This window comes from Lynx rufus, unplaced genomic scaffold, assembly GCF_022079265.1.
Source record: "Lynx rufus isolate CCGP_SWC_20201006 ecotype Redwood Valley unplaced genomic scaffold, mLynRuf1.p SCAF_47, whole genome shotgun sequence".
Classification (NCBI taxonomy): Eukaryota; Metazoa; Chordata; class Mammalia; order Carnivora; family Felidae; genus Lynx; species Lynx rufus.
In genome coordinates this window covers 619,066-634,583 of record NW_025814864.1, presented here as the reverse complement: position 1 = coordinate 634,583, position 15,518 = coordinate 619,066, and the positions used below count along the sequence as shown (strand labels likewise).

General features: G+C 56.5%; 1 protein-coding gene across 1 annotated transcript in view; it reads left to right on the top strand.

Annotated features, from left to right (window-relative positions):
- SNTG2 (syntrophin gamma 2) overlaps positions 1–15,518 on the top strand; it is a 131,261-nt gene that overhangs the window by 57,193 nt on the left and 58,550 nt on the right. Inside the window, 1 exon segment of the mRNA XM_047098334.1 lies at positions 4,907–5,034. Within this exon segment, the coding sequence (XP_046954290.1) occupies positions 4,907–5,034 (128 nt within the window).

Genomic DNA, 15,518 nt, shown 5'->3' with positions numbered 1-15,518 from the left:
AAGTTTCTCAGGATCCACATAGGAGTGAAAACATATGGAGTCTGTCCTTCTCTGTAGGACTTATTTCACTTAGCACAACCCTCTCCGTTTCCATCCACGTTGCTACAAAAGGCCAGATTTCATTCTTTCTCATTGCCACGTAGTATTCCATAGTGTATATAAACCACAGTTTCTTTACCCATTCATCAGCTGATGGACATTTAGGCGCTTTCCATACTTTGGCTATTGTTGAAAGTGCTGCTATAAACATTGGGATACAAGTGCCCCTACGCATCAGCATTTACAGACTTTTTAAAGTAAATCTAAGCTAAGACAATGCCACCAGGGGGGCTGCACTACAGGAAATCCTAAGAGGTGGTCTTCCAGATGAAAGGACAGGATGCCAGCGGGAGACGCGCATATACAGGGAGTGAGGAGCACCACAGGAGGAGTGCGCGTGTGTAAGATGTCTGTGCTTCCTTCTCTGAAGTTCCTTTGAAGTTAGTTCAGAGGACAGAATGATAGCACAGTAAAGTGGAGGTGGTTGATGTATGTGGACGTAAGAGACAGCAAAAATAGCACCAAGGGTGGGGGCCAAGCACATTGAGATGCTCTGCTGTGAGATCCTGGCACTGGTGAAGGGAGGCATGGGAAGGAGGATGTATCAGATACAAGGTTTGAAGTGATGCGGTACTGACTCAGAGTAAGCACTGATAAATTAAGAGTGTGTATTATGATCCCTATAGCCAATGAGGAAATAAAAAAGAATAATGAAAAAAATTAACCCCTAAAAGAGTATGTTCAATGAACTGGGAGAAAACCCAAGAGGAACAAATAACAAATTAGCAATGTATAACTAAACCCCGTGACACGAGAATTATATTAAATGTAAACGAACTAAACGTTCCATTTGAAACAAATTATCAGACTGAATTAGACCCAAGTCTGCTTACCACGGGAAGTACTGTTTAAATGTAAAGATGCAGATGGGTAGAGATTAAAAGAGTAGAGAATATGTATCTTATAAACAGTAACCAAAAAAGGTGGCTCTGTTAACGTCTAACAAAGTAGTCTTCGAGATAAGGAGTGTCCAAAAAACAAAGAGAAGTGTTTCGTTATGATTAAAGAATCAATTCATCAGGAAGATGTTCTAGTCCTAAGTATGGCACACACCCAGTAATAGAGCTTCCAAATACATATACCAAAACCTGGCAGAAATGAGAATTAGACAAGCCTCTCATCATCTATGGAGATTTTAATACTCTTTATGCAGAAGTTGATATGACGTATAGACAGAGCATCAGTAAGGACATAAAGGACATAATCAACCTTATGAACCAACTGGACCCTAACTGCCTTTTACGGGAAACCACACCCCAAGCCTACAGGGTGAATATGGAACGTTCACCAAGATCACATGCAGGGCTGTGATAGGCTATTTAGGACTGTAACTCAACTATTCTGTAATTGGTGAATTCTGTCAAATAACATGTGACCTCCACAGTTTTTCAGGAAATAGAGGAAGATGGAATGTATCCCACTAATTGTGTGAGGCCAGGATAATACGGGTACCGGAACCTTTCGATGGCATTATAAGTAACGAACGTTACAGACAACAACCCTCACGAATGCTGGTGCAAAAATGGTCAACAACCTGTGAAAAAACCCAAAGGGTACCACATCACGAGCAAGTGATGTTTGCCCCAGCAGCGCAAGCGGGCACAACATCCAAAGTGCAGACTTAACTGATAACACAGCAAATGTGTTGATAATATCCTCCAACGGGAAGGAGCCCAGATCTCCTTTAGCAGGTGAGTGGATGAGAAATGCAGGTATACGCAAACAGTAGAATACTACTCACTGATGAAAACGAATCCTCTGCCGATACATCTCAGACTTCCTGCTGAATGGAGCCTTGTGCATATACTTCCTGTGTGGTCCTCTTTGTAGAAGTTCTAAGAGTCAAAACTAATCTAGCTGATCTGACTTCTGTCAGACTGACGTGGCTGGAGGGCAGGAATTGCCTACAAACTGCCACAGGGAACTTTGCGGGGACAAGGTTTGTGTGGGTGTGGATGGGGCAGAATTAGCCTGTGTCGTGATTCACGTTCTGGCATGGGGTGTATCTATTTGTCAAAGCTCATCAAACTGTGCTCCTACATGAGTACACGTTGTAGGTGGTTCATGCCTCAAGATTGCTCAGTAAAAATAAAAGGAGTTGCAAAGCCCACAATTATCCAAAGTAGGAAGAAGACAGCAATACCTGAAAAGTTGCTTTCAGATCTCTTATTCAAAGTATTACGATGACTAATATTTTTTTTTCTTTTAAAAAAATGACTTAGGGGCACCTGGGTGGCTCAGTCGGTTAAGTGTTGGACTTGTGATTTCGGCTCAGGTCGTGATCTCATGGTTCATGAGTTTGAGCCCCGCATCGAGCTCTGCCCTGACAGCACAGAGCCTGCTCGGGATTCTCTCCCCCCCCCCCCCGCCCCTCAAAATAAATTAATAAAGTTAAAAAAATGCCTTAAAGACGTATTTCGGCATACAGCAGAGATGGAGACCCCCATTAGTGGGGTCGGCGCAGCAGAGAACGGGGGTCCGCTCCCCCTCCCTCTCGGCTCCTGCTCACGCGCTCGGCGAACTAGGGTCGCCGCTCAGGGCCGCCCCTGCTGACACTCGTTCCTGCAGAATTGTCCTTACCCCTCACGGCCGTCGCCTGTTCCCGCTAGGCCATCAGGGTCTCGGCCAGCCTGTAGGCCGCTCTTCAGACAAAGCCTCAGGCATCTTAGGTAATCCTGTAAAACGTGCAAACGCCGTGTTCTCCTCGAGCAAGTGCTGATAACTGCTAAATTATATTTAGATACAGATTTCATTCCAAGGGAGTTAGAGCAAGAGAAGCTCTCCCTACACAAGGGATAAACAGAACAAAGCATAATCACCCTCGAGGACCCGGGTTCCTATTAAACAGAAGGTGCTCTGCCTCCGAGCGCGAGGTCTGTGGGTGAGTCCCGCTTTGTGTCAACTGTGACCCATAAACGTTCTTCTCTTCCGTGCCCTCGATCGCGATTATTGGCAGTATGGCTCTAACTAAGTTTCAAAAAGAGAATAGGAAGAAGGTCCTCAGGAAATGTACCAAGTGTGTGATGAGGTTTGGACCGAATTTTTTCCTTCTTTTTACAGTTTTGAATTTCCCAGTTGTGTAGGGTGTGGTCGTGTCTCCACCGCAAAGGTGGTGTTTTCGTGCTTCCGTGTGGACACGTGTGCGTGCACGCCTGAGGAGAGCCGGCACGCTGGCATGCCGTGTGCCACGCGTGGCTCTCCGTGCCCGTGCGTGGCAAGACGCCGGGACGCGTGTTACTTCATCTTCTCTCACTCATTTCCAAACGGTTTCCGTGTCTTGTATCACAAGTACTTGGTTTTCCTGGCGTTTCTGAGATGTCTCCATCATGTGGCACGTCGGGGAACCAGAGGGAAGGGATTGCCCTGGGGAGGGTCTGTGAGGGCCTCCCCACGGGGGCCCCCGCAGAGGGGCCGCCCGCCGCCCGCCCCTGACGCACCTGCCCCGACGCTGCGCCTCCAGCCGCCCCCAGCAGCTCCCGAGGTTCCCACCCGTTCAGAATCCGTCTCGTGGTCACTGCGGCAGCGAACGGGAAAGGTCCCGGGACTCGGTTAGTTGCACATCGGTGTTTCACGACGGCCTTTTCCGCTTTAGCTCTTCGGCAGCTTTGGGCCGCGTCACAGAGCAAGCGGGGGAGGGCATGTTTTGTGTCGCCTGCAGTGGGCGCGTGACTCCTGCCTTACCTGTGCGGGTTGTGAGGCGCTGACTGGCGCGGCCCGCGGCGTCTCGGGTCCGCTGTGGGAACGCGGCCCCTTGCTCCTGCAAGCTAGAAGGATTGAGCAGCTCTGCTTGCTTTCTTTTTCTTTTTTCTTTTTAACGATTATTCGGTTTTGAGAGAGAGAGACAGAGAGAGAGAGAGAGACAGAGAGTGGGCGGGGGCGGGGCAGAGACAGAGGGAGACACAGAATCCAAAGCTCCAGGCTCCGAGCTGTCAGCACAGAGCCCGACGTGGGGCTCGGACCCACAGACCGCGAGATCATGACCTGAGCCGAAGTCGGACGTTCCACCGACTGAGCCCCCCAGGTACCCCCACGCAGCTGTCATTTCTTACAGGAACCTGGACAGCAGGGAACTCGGGGAATTGGCCCTTTGCCCTTGGAGCCGGTGGTGCCGAGTCGGAGGCTGCTGTGCGCTCGGGAGCCTGCGTGCTGGCCGGTTGCCCTCACCCCTGCCTGGGGCTGCCATCTCCACGCTGGGCTGCGGGCTCCACGGGAGGATGGGTCAGGCTGCTACCGGCCCCTCCCTCAGAACCCAGACGGGAACTTGGGGGTCCTCTTGCCCGGAGCCCACCTCTGATCCTGCCGCCTGCGGACCCGGCAGCGCAGGGTCGGGTCACGAGCCCGTTTGCGTGGGTTCCGCGTTTCCCACGCACCTGCCTGTGGTCTGCAGGCTCCACGGAGGAGGGACTGTGCTCGCGCCCACCGGACAGTCAGCGTGGCCCCTGACCCAGCCTCTGTGCATGTGTACCTTCTGTCTCCAGACCCGGAGGCGCCCCACTGCAACGTTTGACGTGGGCGTGGCCGCAGCCCCTCGGCCTCCTGGACTCGCCCCTTCCCACGTCAGGCTCTCTCCCCGAAGCTTCCCCTTTGACCTTTCTCTTCTGTGCAGTGTTTTGTTGACAAAAGAGAGAATTAGTTTAAGTTCACATGGGAGGGCACTTCTTTCCAGATCTTTCAGAAAATTGTCACATGCTTTTTAAACAGTTGAAATGTATTTCCTTTGAATTTTAGGGGACAGGATGCTGGTGGCTGTCCCTGCATTCGATGCTGACTGACTCTGTGACTGTTGCTTCTTGCTTATCGTGCACAGGATTCACCATCGCCTTCCTCGCCCGCAGCTGACGCGCCACAGTATGAGAAGCGCTGGCTGGACACGCTGTCCGTTCCTCTGTCTATGGCCCGAATCTCCAGGTGCAAGGCTGGAACAGGAAAATGCAGGTGTGTGACCGCCGTCGGAAAGCGGGACGCTGGCACACCCCCCAGCCACCGCCTGCCCCAGAGCGTCTGTGTCGTGAGGCAAGCGTGTGTGACGTCTTCTGGTAGAGCGAGCATTTGCGAAATAAATAAGTAACAAGTCAGAGGAAAGGTAGGCACTGAAAGGAAACCGTAATCAGAGCGGTAGTGGATTTGTTGTTGGCAGCAGGCCTCCCGTGGTGAGGTGATCCGTGTTAGTTCTTCTGAATCGTCGATCACTGGAAAAACCGTACGTTCGTGTGTAAGTGTCGGTAGAATTAGACAGGAGGTAAGAGTGCATTCGTGTCCAAGTTGCAGACGGTTTCAGAGAAGTCACTTGAAGTCTGGGGGCCTCGTTGTCGCTGTTCATAAAATGAGGGGTTACACCTGCATCCGTGTCCAGTAAGGCTCCTTGTCTCCGAGCTCGGCTAATTAACCCATTTCAAAGATTGATGTGCGAAGGTCGTGTTTCCATAACTGTTTCTGCGGACTCAGCGTTTTGCTCTCTTCCCAGGCGTAGCGTGTCCTCTGTGGCTAACCACCGTGGCAGGGATGGCACGGTGCTGGTGAATTGCCTCTCGGTTGTACGACGGGTGTGCAGACACCTGTGTGAGCTGTGGCCTGTCAGCCAGGGAGGAGTTTGCTGTTTGCAAACTGAGCACTATCTTTGATAAAACGTGCGTGCCCGCACCTGCCTGTGAGTGTGTGCCCTCGTGCGTGCTCATGTGTGGGTGGGGGAGAGAGGAGTCCAAGGTTCTCTTCTCCGGTCCCTCGGTGAAGGAGGGAGTCTGTCCGATGACGCTTTTGACGAACGGCTACCATTGCGTGTTCGGTATCAAGTGACATTACTTGCGTAGCCTCTCACAGTCAATGTGCACGTCCGTGAGAGGGCACTTTTGACACCATCGCGTGCACGCCAGCTCTGAGTCTAAGTTTTACACGTGTGGCCGTTTGGAGAAGGTCAGTAGACCTGAGAAGTTAGGGAGGTGGGAAGACATGGATGGATATGTGGGTAGGTAGGTAGGTGGACAGTAAGGTGGGAAGGTAGGTAGGTAGAGGGAGAGAGAGAGAGGAGTAGGTAGGCAGGCAGGCCGAGGTAGGCCCGTTGGTAAACAGCCATGTGTAGGCCTAACAGCAGCCGTGGCCACAGATCCCTCTTAAAGTGTGTGTGTGTGTGTGTGTGTGTGTATGTATGTGTGTGTGTGTGTGTGTGTGTATGTGTGTGTGTGTGTGTATGTCTCTGCCCATCCCCCTGTTTGAATAAGAGGCTCTGGGAAACCAGGGCCACTGGACGTCTTCAGGCACCTGCTGTCTCTCGGGACGAAGGGGCGGCCCGGACCAGCCTCTGGTTGGAAGGCCAGCGCTCTCGTTTCCCACAGACCGCGGCTGTGCCCTGTGTCATCCGCGGGGTGCGTGACAGAACGCTACCGCCTGACTGGGTTCTGCCAGCCGCTCCGCTGCCTGGGGTGTTCAAGCGGGTGCTCCTGGCAACAGGAGAGCCGAACCCATCGGGCCTCCAGCAGGCGCCCGCTGGGATGAGCACGTTGTGCCTATGGACAACACGCGGTTCAGGAGGGCTCCCGCTGCCGCCTCGGTGCCGCCCCGTCTCCTGTCCCGGGGGAAAGGCCGCAGAGCCCCCAGCCCACGGACAGCCCTCAACTCTTCCAGCGACAAAAACGTGTCGGTTGAAGGCCCCATGTCACCAGGGCAGCACGTGCGTGTCCAGAGACGTCTCAGGGGCGCGTCCTCTAAACACACGATTGGCTCAGTCCATGCTTGGTTGTGCTTCACCTGGTCCCTTCGAAAGGACGCCGGTTTGGGATTCCAGGACCCGGGTTTGAGTCGAGGTGCATGTGCCGGGGTTTGGAAGTAAAGGCAGAGAGGACGCCTTTAGGACCAAGGGAACTGTGCATGCAGAGTGTCCAGGGTCATCCCAGGAGGCTTCTGGAGATGGCCTGGATACGCCCCGGAAAGCCTTGCTCTCCTCGGACAAGCTGCCAGACCGCTGGGGAGGCGCACGGCACATGGGGAAGAGTCCTGGGTGGGGAAGGGTCCTGGAATCGACATATTGCCGGTTTCCCTTTGCCTTTCCAGGGCCCCGTGGCTTCACCCAGCGAGGCGTGCGTTTAAACAAGCAGGTGGGGAAAGATGTTAATACCTCACTGCCTCCTAAGGTCTTGCGCAGGTAACGTAAACTAATGCTGTAGGTTTAAAGGAGCTCTCCAGTATCCTGAAGGCTTGTGAGATTACAGGATTCCTAAGTTCTGCAGAAGAGGAATGCCTAACCTGAAGGAAGAAAATCACGATTTGAGAGATGTCACCAAGAGCGTCAGGCAGTCTGAGTCTGTCCCGCAGGCACTGGGCACAGCTGGACTCGGTTGCAGGGCACAGACCTCCGTGGTCCTGCTCAGACTAGCCTCTCCATGCCTCTGGTTTAATGCTGGCCTCGAAGACAGTATGGACGGGGCGCCTGGGTGGCTCAGTCGGTTAAGTGGCCAACTTCGGTTCAGGTCAGAATCTTGCGGTTTGTGAGTTCGAGCCCCGCGTCGGGCGCTGTGCTGACAGCTCGGAGCCCGGAGCCTGCTTCGGATTCTGTGTCTCCCTCTCTCTCTGCCCCTCCCCTGATTGTGCTGTGCCTCTCTCTCAAAGATAAATCAGCATTAAAAAATGACCCAGAAAAAGATAGTACAGAGTCGTTTCTGAAACTTGGAAGCGAGGAAGGAGGGGTGGGGAGGGAGGAGGAGGAAGGAGCAAAACTGTAACTTTGGCCCTTTTTGCCTCGCTTCTGTTGAGTCTCTGAAAGTAAGAGTGAAATTGTGTCTTCTCACTGCAGCGATTCCATTTTTCTTCTGGGAGACGACCTTACGTTAGAAGCCAGAGCGCAGAGTGTGTGTTCTTTCGTCGAGAGCAGGGCACCCGGGGGGTCAGTCGGTTGAGCGTCCGACTCTTGAGTCAGGTCATGATCTCAGAGCCTGTGGGCTCGAGGTCCGGGTCGGGCTCTGTGCTGACAGTGTGGAGCCTGCTAGGGACTCTCTCCCTCTCTCTGCCCTTCCCTCCCCCCAGAAAATAGGTGAATAAACCTCTAAAAAAGAGGAAGAAAGAGCACGTCGGGAGCCAGATGGTTTGCAGACGGGAACATTTTGAGAAGCGACAGGGGCTGTCAGGATTATCCCGCTAAATACTCTGATTTCTATCGCAAGGTTGGTTTCGTGCCAGGAATGGACTCCTCTGTAGCAGATTTTCTGTGGTTGGGAATCGTGCGGGTGCAGCCTCGTGGCGCCTGTGGGCCTGGTGTGGCCGAGCAGAGCTGGGAGACCACGTCCCGCGTCCCGGGAGCCGTGGCGTCTCCGTGAGGGGAGCGGCTTGTAAAGGATGTGGATGGAGTCGGCGGTCAGCAGGACGGTCGGGAACTGAGGGTCTGATCTGCATCGGGCTCCTGTGCTCATCACTTGGCTTAATTTTTATCTAGGAAGATGGCAGGGGACAGTGGGAAGGAGCGGGCCGGACGTGTCCTGGGAGAGGCATCGTCACGGTCAGCTTCGTCATCGGACGGCGTCCGTGTCTCTGCTCGTGAAGAACCCTTGTGCTCACTTCCTCCGTGGGGCCCACAGGGAGCCCGGTGCCCCGCAGGCCGGCTGGCAGTGCTCACAGCCAGGACTCTGGTCTCCGTCCCAGCACTCTGGCCGTAAGCGTTCTGGAAGTTTCATTTTAGGGGTAGAAAGTTAGGGTGCTCATATTTGTTGAAAGAGAACGATGCCATTCTGGAAGCGTCCCTACAGACTCGGAGCTGGTCCAGGTGTGCGGGGGTCTGGGAGCCGGTGCCCGCAAACCGTGTTTCTGAGCCTCAGACCTGCTGGGGGTCCTGATGGAGCGGGGGTCCTGATGCGGTGCCGGCCCGGGCTTCGGCCCGATGATTCCGTATGTCACTGGCCCGGCCTGGGTGACGAGCCTGCCTCAGAGCTGACGCCTACCCAAGAGGGAAGTGAGGTCCCTGCGCGAGCGGCGAATTCTGTGCCCCTTCATCCTGTGTTCCTGGTCCGTGATTACCGGCTTTAACGCCCACACAAGCCTGCCGTGCTTTCTCTGTGCGCTCTTCCAAAGCACAGACAGCGCGGCCTCACCATGTGTGGACGTGCTGCCCCCTCCACGCTGGCCCTGGGACGAGCTTCGCGTCATGGCTGGAAGGCGGGGTCTCAGCCGTCCCTCGGGGAGCAGGGACCCCTGCGTCGGTGGTCAGCTCTGGTCAGGTCTGGGTGGCCTGCACAAGCCCGTGGAAACCACGGAGAGTCGCCCCCACCTCGTGACGCCCCCGCTAACCTGACCAGTGGCCGTTCCTGGCGTGGGCTGGGGTTGGCGTAGAGCAGACACTGCCCGTTGATCAAACGCGTAGCGCGAAGCTCGACAGCCTCCCCGGCCAGGGACGGCGGACCGTGCCCTCCTGGAGATTCGAACCCTGAGCCGTACCCAATGTAAACAGAGCCAGTGGCCGGGACTTGCTCCGTGGCTCTGATCCTGGGGGGCCGCTCCCCCACGGTGTGTGCCGACGTGGAAGTGCTCCGTGTCTGTCTTCGCAGATCCAGTGGTGGTTTCCCCAAGTGGCACCTCCCGGCACTCTGAGGGTCACGAGCACCCCACCTGCGGGTCCCCACATGCACGTCGTCGTCCTTCCAAGCAGGATGCGCCCGGGGGGGGGGGGGTGAACGGGCACCCAGAGCTGGACATGAAAACAATCAGGAGGGGTCTTAAAGTGGCTGGAGACACACGTGCCTGCTTCCCGCCCACTGCACGGGTCCCTCAGCCAGAACAGAACCCCCCCCCCCCCCCGCCGCCCCAGTGCTGCACACAGAGCAGGGGTGTTTAGTCCCGTGCCTCTGCCCTCGCTTATCAAGGTCCCGTCCTTACAGGGAAATACAGGAACTGGAGGGACAGGGTCTCCACGCCACTGAGGGGCGCTGTGCCCTGGACGACCTAACGCTCTCCCGGTGCCCAGAGGATCTGCATCGCCCTCGGCAGGGGGTCCACAGGCTCCCACGTGGCTCCGGGCAGGCCTTTCACGTTCACTCGCTGGTTGGGCCCTGACCCTGGGAACAGAAGGGGACCCTGCTCTTGACTTATCCCAACAGCTTTCTAACCACTTTTGAGGACAAACCCAGCGAATCAGGTCTATCTGGGTTTCCATTCCTGCCTCGGCCTCGCGGGCAAGCCTGGGTGCGCCGCACGGACCCTGCCTCCCAGGACCACGGCACCACGGGCACCGCCTGTCTCCACCAGTCCCGCCCTGCTCTTACCCAGAGGCCATTTTCTCCCCGAGACCGAAGGTGTCCCAAAATGCTTTCTGATGCCACATGTCTGCCAGTCTGCGAGAAGGTGATGGGGGCCCTCAGGCGGCATTCGCAGGGCGCACGGACCCCTGCCCGGGGCCCACGCGTTCCTGCGCGGAAGGTGACAGAACCACTGCAGGTCCTCAAGCTCTGTGGCTGCCCCAGCATGCTCGCTGCCTTCCAGCAGTGTCTCCGTCCCAGGAGAGAGCGCACGGGGTGGCCACACGGGGTGGCCACGGCCCGTCTGGACCGTCCAGCACATCCGGTTGTACCAAACAAGTGCACGCGCGAGATGCAGGCAGGCGCGGGAAGCAGGGGCGCCGAGTGGTGACGACGGCGGACTGCGTGGTTCTAACGCAAGGGAGATGCCCTTGTGATCCCCGCCAGGCAGCACGCTCTCGTGAGAGCCGAGGTTGCAGAAGCAGAGACTGGGTTCTGTGCGTACGTGTGCACGCGTGTGCATATGCGTGTGTTTGTGTGTGTGTGCCTTTCCAGTTTCTGGCCTCGTGACCTTGGGTACGTTGATCGATCTACACAGGCCTCCGTCTCCTCGTCTCCAGGTGGTGACACCAAGGGGACCCTCTGCGTGGGGTCACAGTGAGTCTAAACCAGAGCGGTTTACGGTTTACGAACTGTCGTGCACAGTGCTGGTCGCAAGGTCGGAAGCAGCGTCAGGGAGCTCTCTTTACCATTCGTTGTGTCGTTATAACACACGAGGTATCTCTTTGGCCTCTAAACTTTGTTACTTATTTAGCTTGAAAGACTTACATAGGATTGTGAAAATAACCCATACGCTCGTTGAAAGAACGTAAGATTCATTACACGTCCCTGGCCCGTCTGATAAGCGGAGACAGCGTGAGATGCTGTATGTTTTACACCCTCTTGAGAGTCTTTTCAATGCATTTCGGTGACTTCCATAAAATCAACTAACATGCTGTCAGCCGGAAATCGTTGACAAAAGGCTCTTTGGGGACACAATTTAAGCACCATGTGGACCAAGAAGTTACTGCGAACACTTCGCTGACAAACGCCAGACAGAGCGGAAAGTCTACGACCGCCGGAAATGAGCCCGTCTGGGGAACGTTCGCTGCAGACCTCGCGATGGGCAGGGAGGCCACGTTCAGGGTCAGTGGAGTCCCTCCGGGCCAGCCTCCCCGTCACCCGCACGCTTGGTGTGGGTTTGCCGAGTCACTTTCAGGGAACAGCCTCGGCGTTCCCTTGTCCCGGACCCGGGCCGTCCTTCATGCCTGGGACTCACTTCCACAGTAGCGCCTCTGCGTCCCATGTGTGCCGTGCATCAGGAGTCGCCGGCTGAGACTCCAGACGGCCTCCAGGAGCTCTCGGGGCCCAGGGAGGGTCCTGCCCCTCTGCCTGCGGCCCCCGTCCCTTCCTGCCCCGTCCCTGAGGACCTGAGACATCGAATCTCCGTGACGGAGTTTTGCCCAGGAAGCGTGTCTTGACACGACCCGGTGCCACGGTGCCCCGTGCTCCGGGGACCCTGCTGTGTGTGTGCAAGTGTGTATATTCAGTGTGACAACCATCAGATTGGAACTTTAAGGGTCCTGAGTCCGAAGCCTAGGAAGGATGGCGACGCTTCCTAGGGAGGGGAGAGGGGTCGTGAGCGCTTGGAGGGCGGGGGGCCGCCAGCAAGGACGCGGAGCCTGTGCCGGGGGTGAGGATCGGAGCCGTTGGGGCATCTCTGACACACACACCCGTGCACGCGTGCACACACACCCCCGTGGATACGCACAGCTACAAATACCCTGGGAAATTCAGAAAATGCAGGTGTGTGGGGGACCGGGAGCTGTCACGGCCTGTGACTCCGGTACGCCGGCCTAGACTTGCTGTGGAGACAGAGGTCACGTTGCGGATAAGTACGTGGGGGCCAGGGTTTCAGGCACAGCATCGATGCTCACGGTGCTCGGCGGAGCCGTCCCGGGCGTGCAGAGAAACCCTGTGCTCCCGGGCGCTGCCACACTCGCGGGCGCCCTACAGACCCACCAGCTGCATTCTGTGCTGCACGCTGACCTTTCCGGGACCTGGGCTGCTTGGGGGCCTCACTGCTTCCTTTTTGGCAGTAAACCCGTAAGATGGTTTCCACTGCGGTGTAGGGGACACGCGATGTCGTTTCCGTTTCGGGCCGGATCGAAGGGATCTCCTGTTTTTGTAGGTTGCAAGTGATCCCCACAAGTCCAGGTACCACATGCCCCCGTGCGGTGTCATTGGGGCGTGGCTGTCCTCTGTGTCACTCACTGCTTAGAGCTGGAAGTCCGTACCCCCCCCCCGTCCCCCTCGCCTGCTTTGCCCATCCCCCACCCTCACTCCGGTGACCACCAGATTGTCTTCTGTATCCAGGAGTCTGTTTCCATTTGGTTTTGGTTTTTCACTTGTTTCGTTTTTCAGGTTCCACGTATGAGAGGGATCAGCTGGCACTTGTCTTTCTCTGTCCGACTTATTTCACCGAACGTTGTACTCTCAAGGTCCATCCGTGTTGCTGCAAATGGCAAGATGTCGTTATTTTTTATGACTGAGTAATATTCTACTGTATACGTGTATCACAGCTTCCTTTCTAAAAACTTTTAAATGTTACCCGAGTCGAAGTCGGACGCTTAACCGACTGAGCCACCCAGGCGCCCCTAAATGTTTCTTATCTTTTTTGAGAGAGAGAGTGCAAGCAGGAAAGTGGCAGAGAGAGGATGAGAGAGAATCCCAAGCAGGCCCCTCGCTATCAGCGCAAAGCCCGACGTGGGGCTCGAACCCACGGAGTGTGAGATCATGACCTGCGCTGAGATCAAGGGTCAGACACTTAACCGACGGAGCCCCCTGGGCGCCCCCGATGCACCACGTCTCCTTTATCCGTTCACGGGTGGATGGACACTGAGGTGGTTTCTACGTCTTGGCTGTTGTGAACGTGAGGGTGCGTGTACGTCTTGGGATTGGCGATTTCACCTTCTTTTGACAAATGCTGACACGCGTGGCTCCGGGGTCGGAGGGTGGTTCTACTTGCAACTTGTCGAGGGGCCTCCACACCGTTCCCAGAGCAGCTGCACGGGGGCGCCCCCACCAGCAGTGCACGAGGGCTCCCCTTTCTCCGCGTCCTCACCGACACCTGTTGTTTCCTGAGTTGTTCACGTTGGCCGCTCTGAGAGGTGTGAGGTGACGTGTCCTTGTGGCTCGATGATGCGCGATGGCGAGCATCTCGTGTGTCCGTTGGTGTCTGGATGTCGTCATCGGCGGGATGTCCGTTCAGGTCCTCTGCCCGGTTTTTAATCGAACAAACGCACAGGTTTGGTCACGTGACAGCTCGGTCCTGCCCAGCCCCCCACCTGTGTTAGGGCCAAGGACACAAGAGGCGGGAGATTTCTCAGCTCCTGGTGTGAGGTGCCCACCGCCTGTGGCCTCTCTGTCCACAGTCAGAAAACGCGATTTTCTATCCACGATCCGTGGGATATTTTGGGTAATTGTCACTGCCCGATTCGTGCCAGGCTCTGTGACCCAGGTGTACTGTTTGAGTCATGAGGGTTTACTTTCTGAAGCGGAAGGAGGAAACAAGGCGGGTGAGATCCACGTGCACGTGGTCCGGGTGGTGTCGCGGTCAGTGCACTGAATCGAGCTGACTCTCGGATTGCACGTCTTCGGGGGCGGTGGCTGGAGGTTGCAGGGGACATTTACACAGGAGAGGTCGTGCGGGGGGCCGGGGCTCGGTGGACGGTGGGTGGCAGTGAGGTGGGTGCCAGGCGGGTTCGGTGACCGTTGACCACTGTTCCTGACGACTTGGGGTGGCCCGGACGAAGCAGCGGGCTTCCTTAGGCACGGGTAATGGCGAAGCAGGACAGAAACCCAAGACGCAGCTGCTTGTGTTTGTGGACTTAACCGTGGACGGTAACTTGGTTCCCGTAGGAAGCGTGGCTCCCTGTCCAGAGCACAGACCTGGAGGGAGCTAGGCGGTGCTGAAATCCGGTCTCCGACCTTGTGAGCTGGGCAGGTGACGTGGTCTCTCGACGCCACTCTGGGAAGCCGAAACGGTAACCCTATTTTACAAGGTCGCTGAGAGGAGACGTGCATTATACGAAGAGTGCGAGTCAGGCCGCACGGTGCTGGCGCAAAGCCAGGCCTGAGGAAACGGTCACCTTCCGGTCCCCTCACTGCCCCGGCTAATGCTGAGTGTGAACCGTTCACGCCCCGGACCGTCGTCCTCCGACAAAGGGGGTGACGTCCCAGGGAACAGATGCGCAAAAGAAGCACAAGTCACCCGGTGCCGTGTCACTGGCTCTCCTGGCGGATTTTCCAGAAGAAATGGTAACTATAGTAATTACGTGCCTGCGTCTGCCAGGCCACGCTAGCACCTGCCGAGTCTGGTCCACACAGCGCGGCCCCGCAGCCCATCAGCACACCTGTTTGGGGGTGTGGAAGCCGCCACCCGACTGGGGGCTGGGGTCGCGGGTGTGGAAGCCGCCTCGATCCATCAGATCGGTCCTCTAGCACCCACGCAGTGGGCAGGGGGTTGGGCGCAGCTCGCCTCACGCATCGGGCTGCACGTGCTCAGGCGGCAGATGTTCTCGATCACACTGTAGGTGCTCTCGTAGGTGCCGGAGGTGGGAAACAAACGAACCCCGGCGTGAGTGCTCACGGAGCTCAGCGTCTGGTGGGAGACACAGGCAGGCAGCGAGCAGACACGAGAGTCGAGCAAGGAGACAGTGGTGAGTGACCGTAGGATCCTTGTGGTTCTGTTCTATCTCTGCTCCTCCTTTAGGGGGGACCCCGTGCAGGTGCTCAGCCCGTGTGGGGCACCGTGCCGCTCACACCGCCACGGGGCCAGGGGCTGGGCGGACACAGGCCTGGTCTCGGGAAGGTGACGGGAGGTGACAGGAGGACGCCAACTTGCTCTGTTCAGCACCACAAGGGAGAAGCTGGTTTTCTCCTCTGGACCTGCTCAGCTTTCGTCGTCCCTGGCTCTCCTAGGAGTGGTGCCTTAGAATAACCGCCCTGGGGAGAACGGTGCCTGGGTTCAGACTGGCGCCCCGGGCCCCCGTGTAACGTGGTACTTAGGAATGCCGCTGCCTGATGGGGAGAGTAGGGAGAGAATCTTCCTCTGCCTTCCACTAAAAAGTGACGTGCAGGCTACAGAGACAGTCTCGAAAGGCTGTT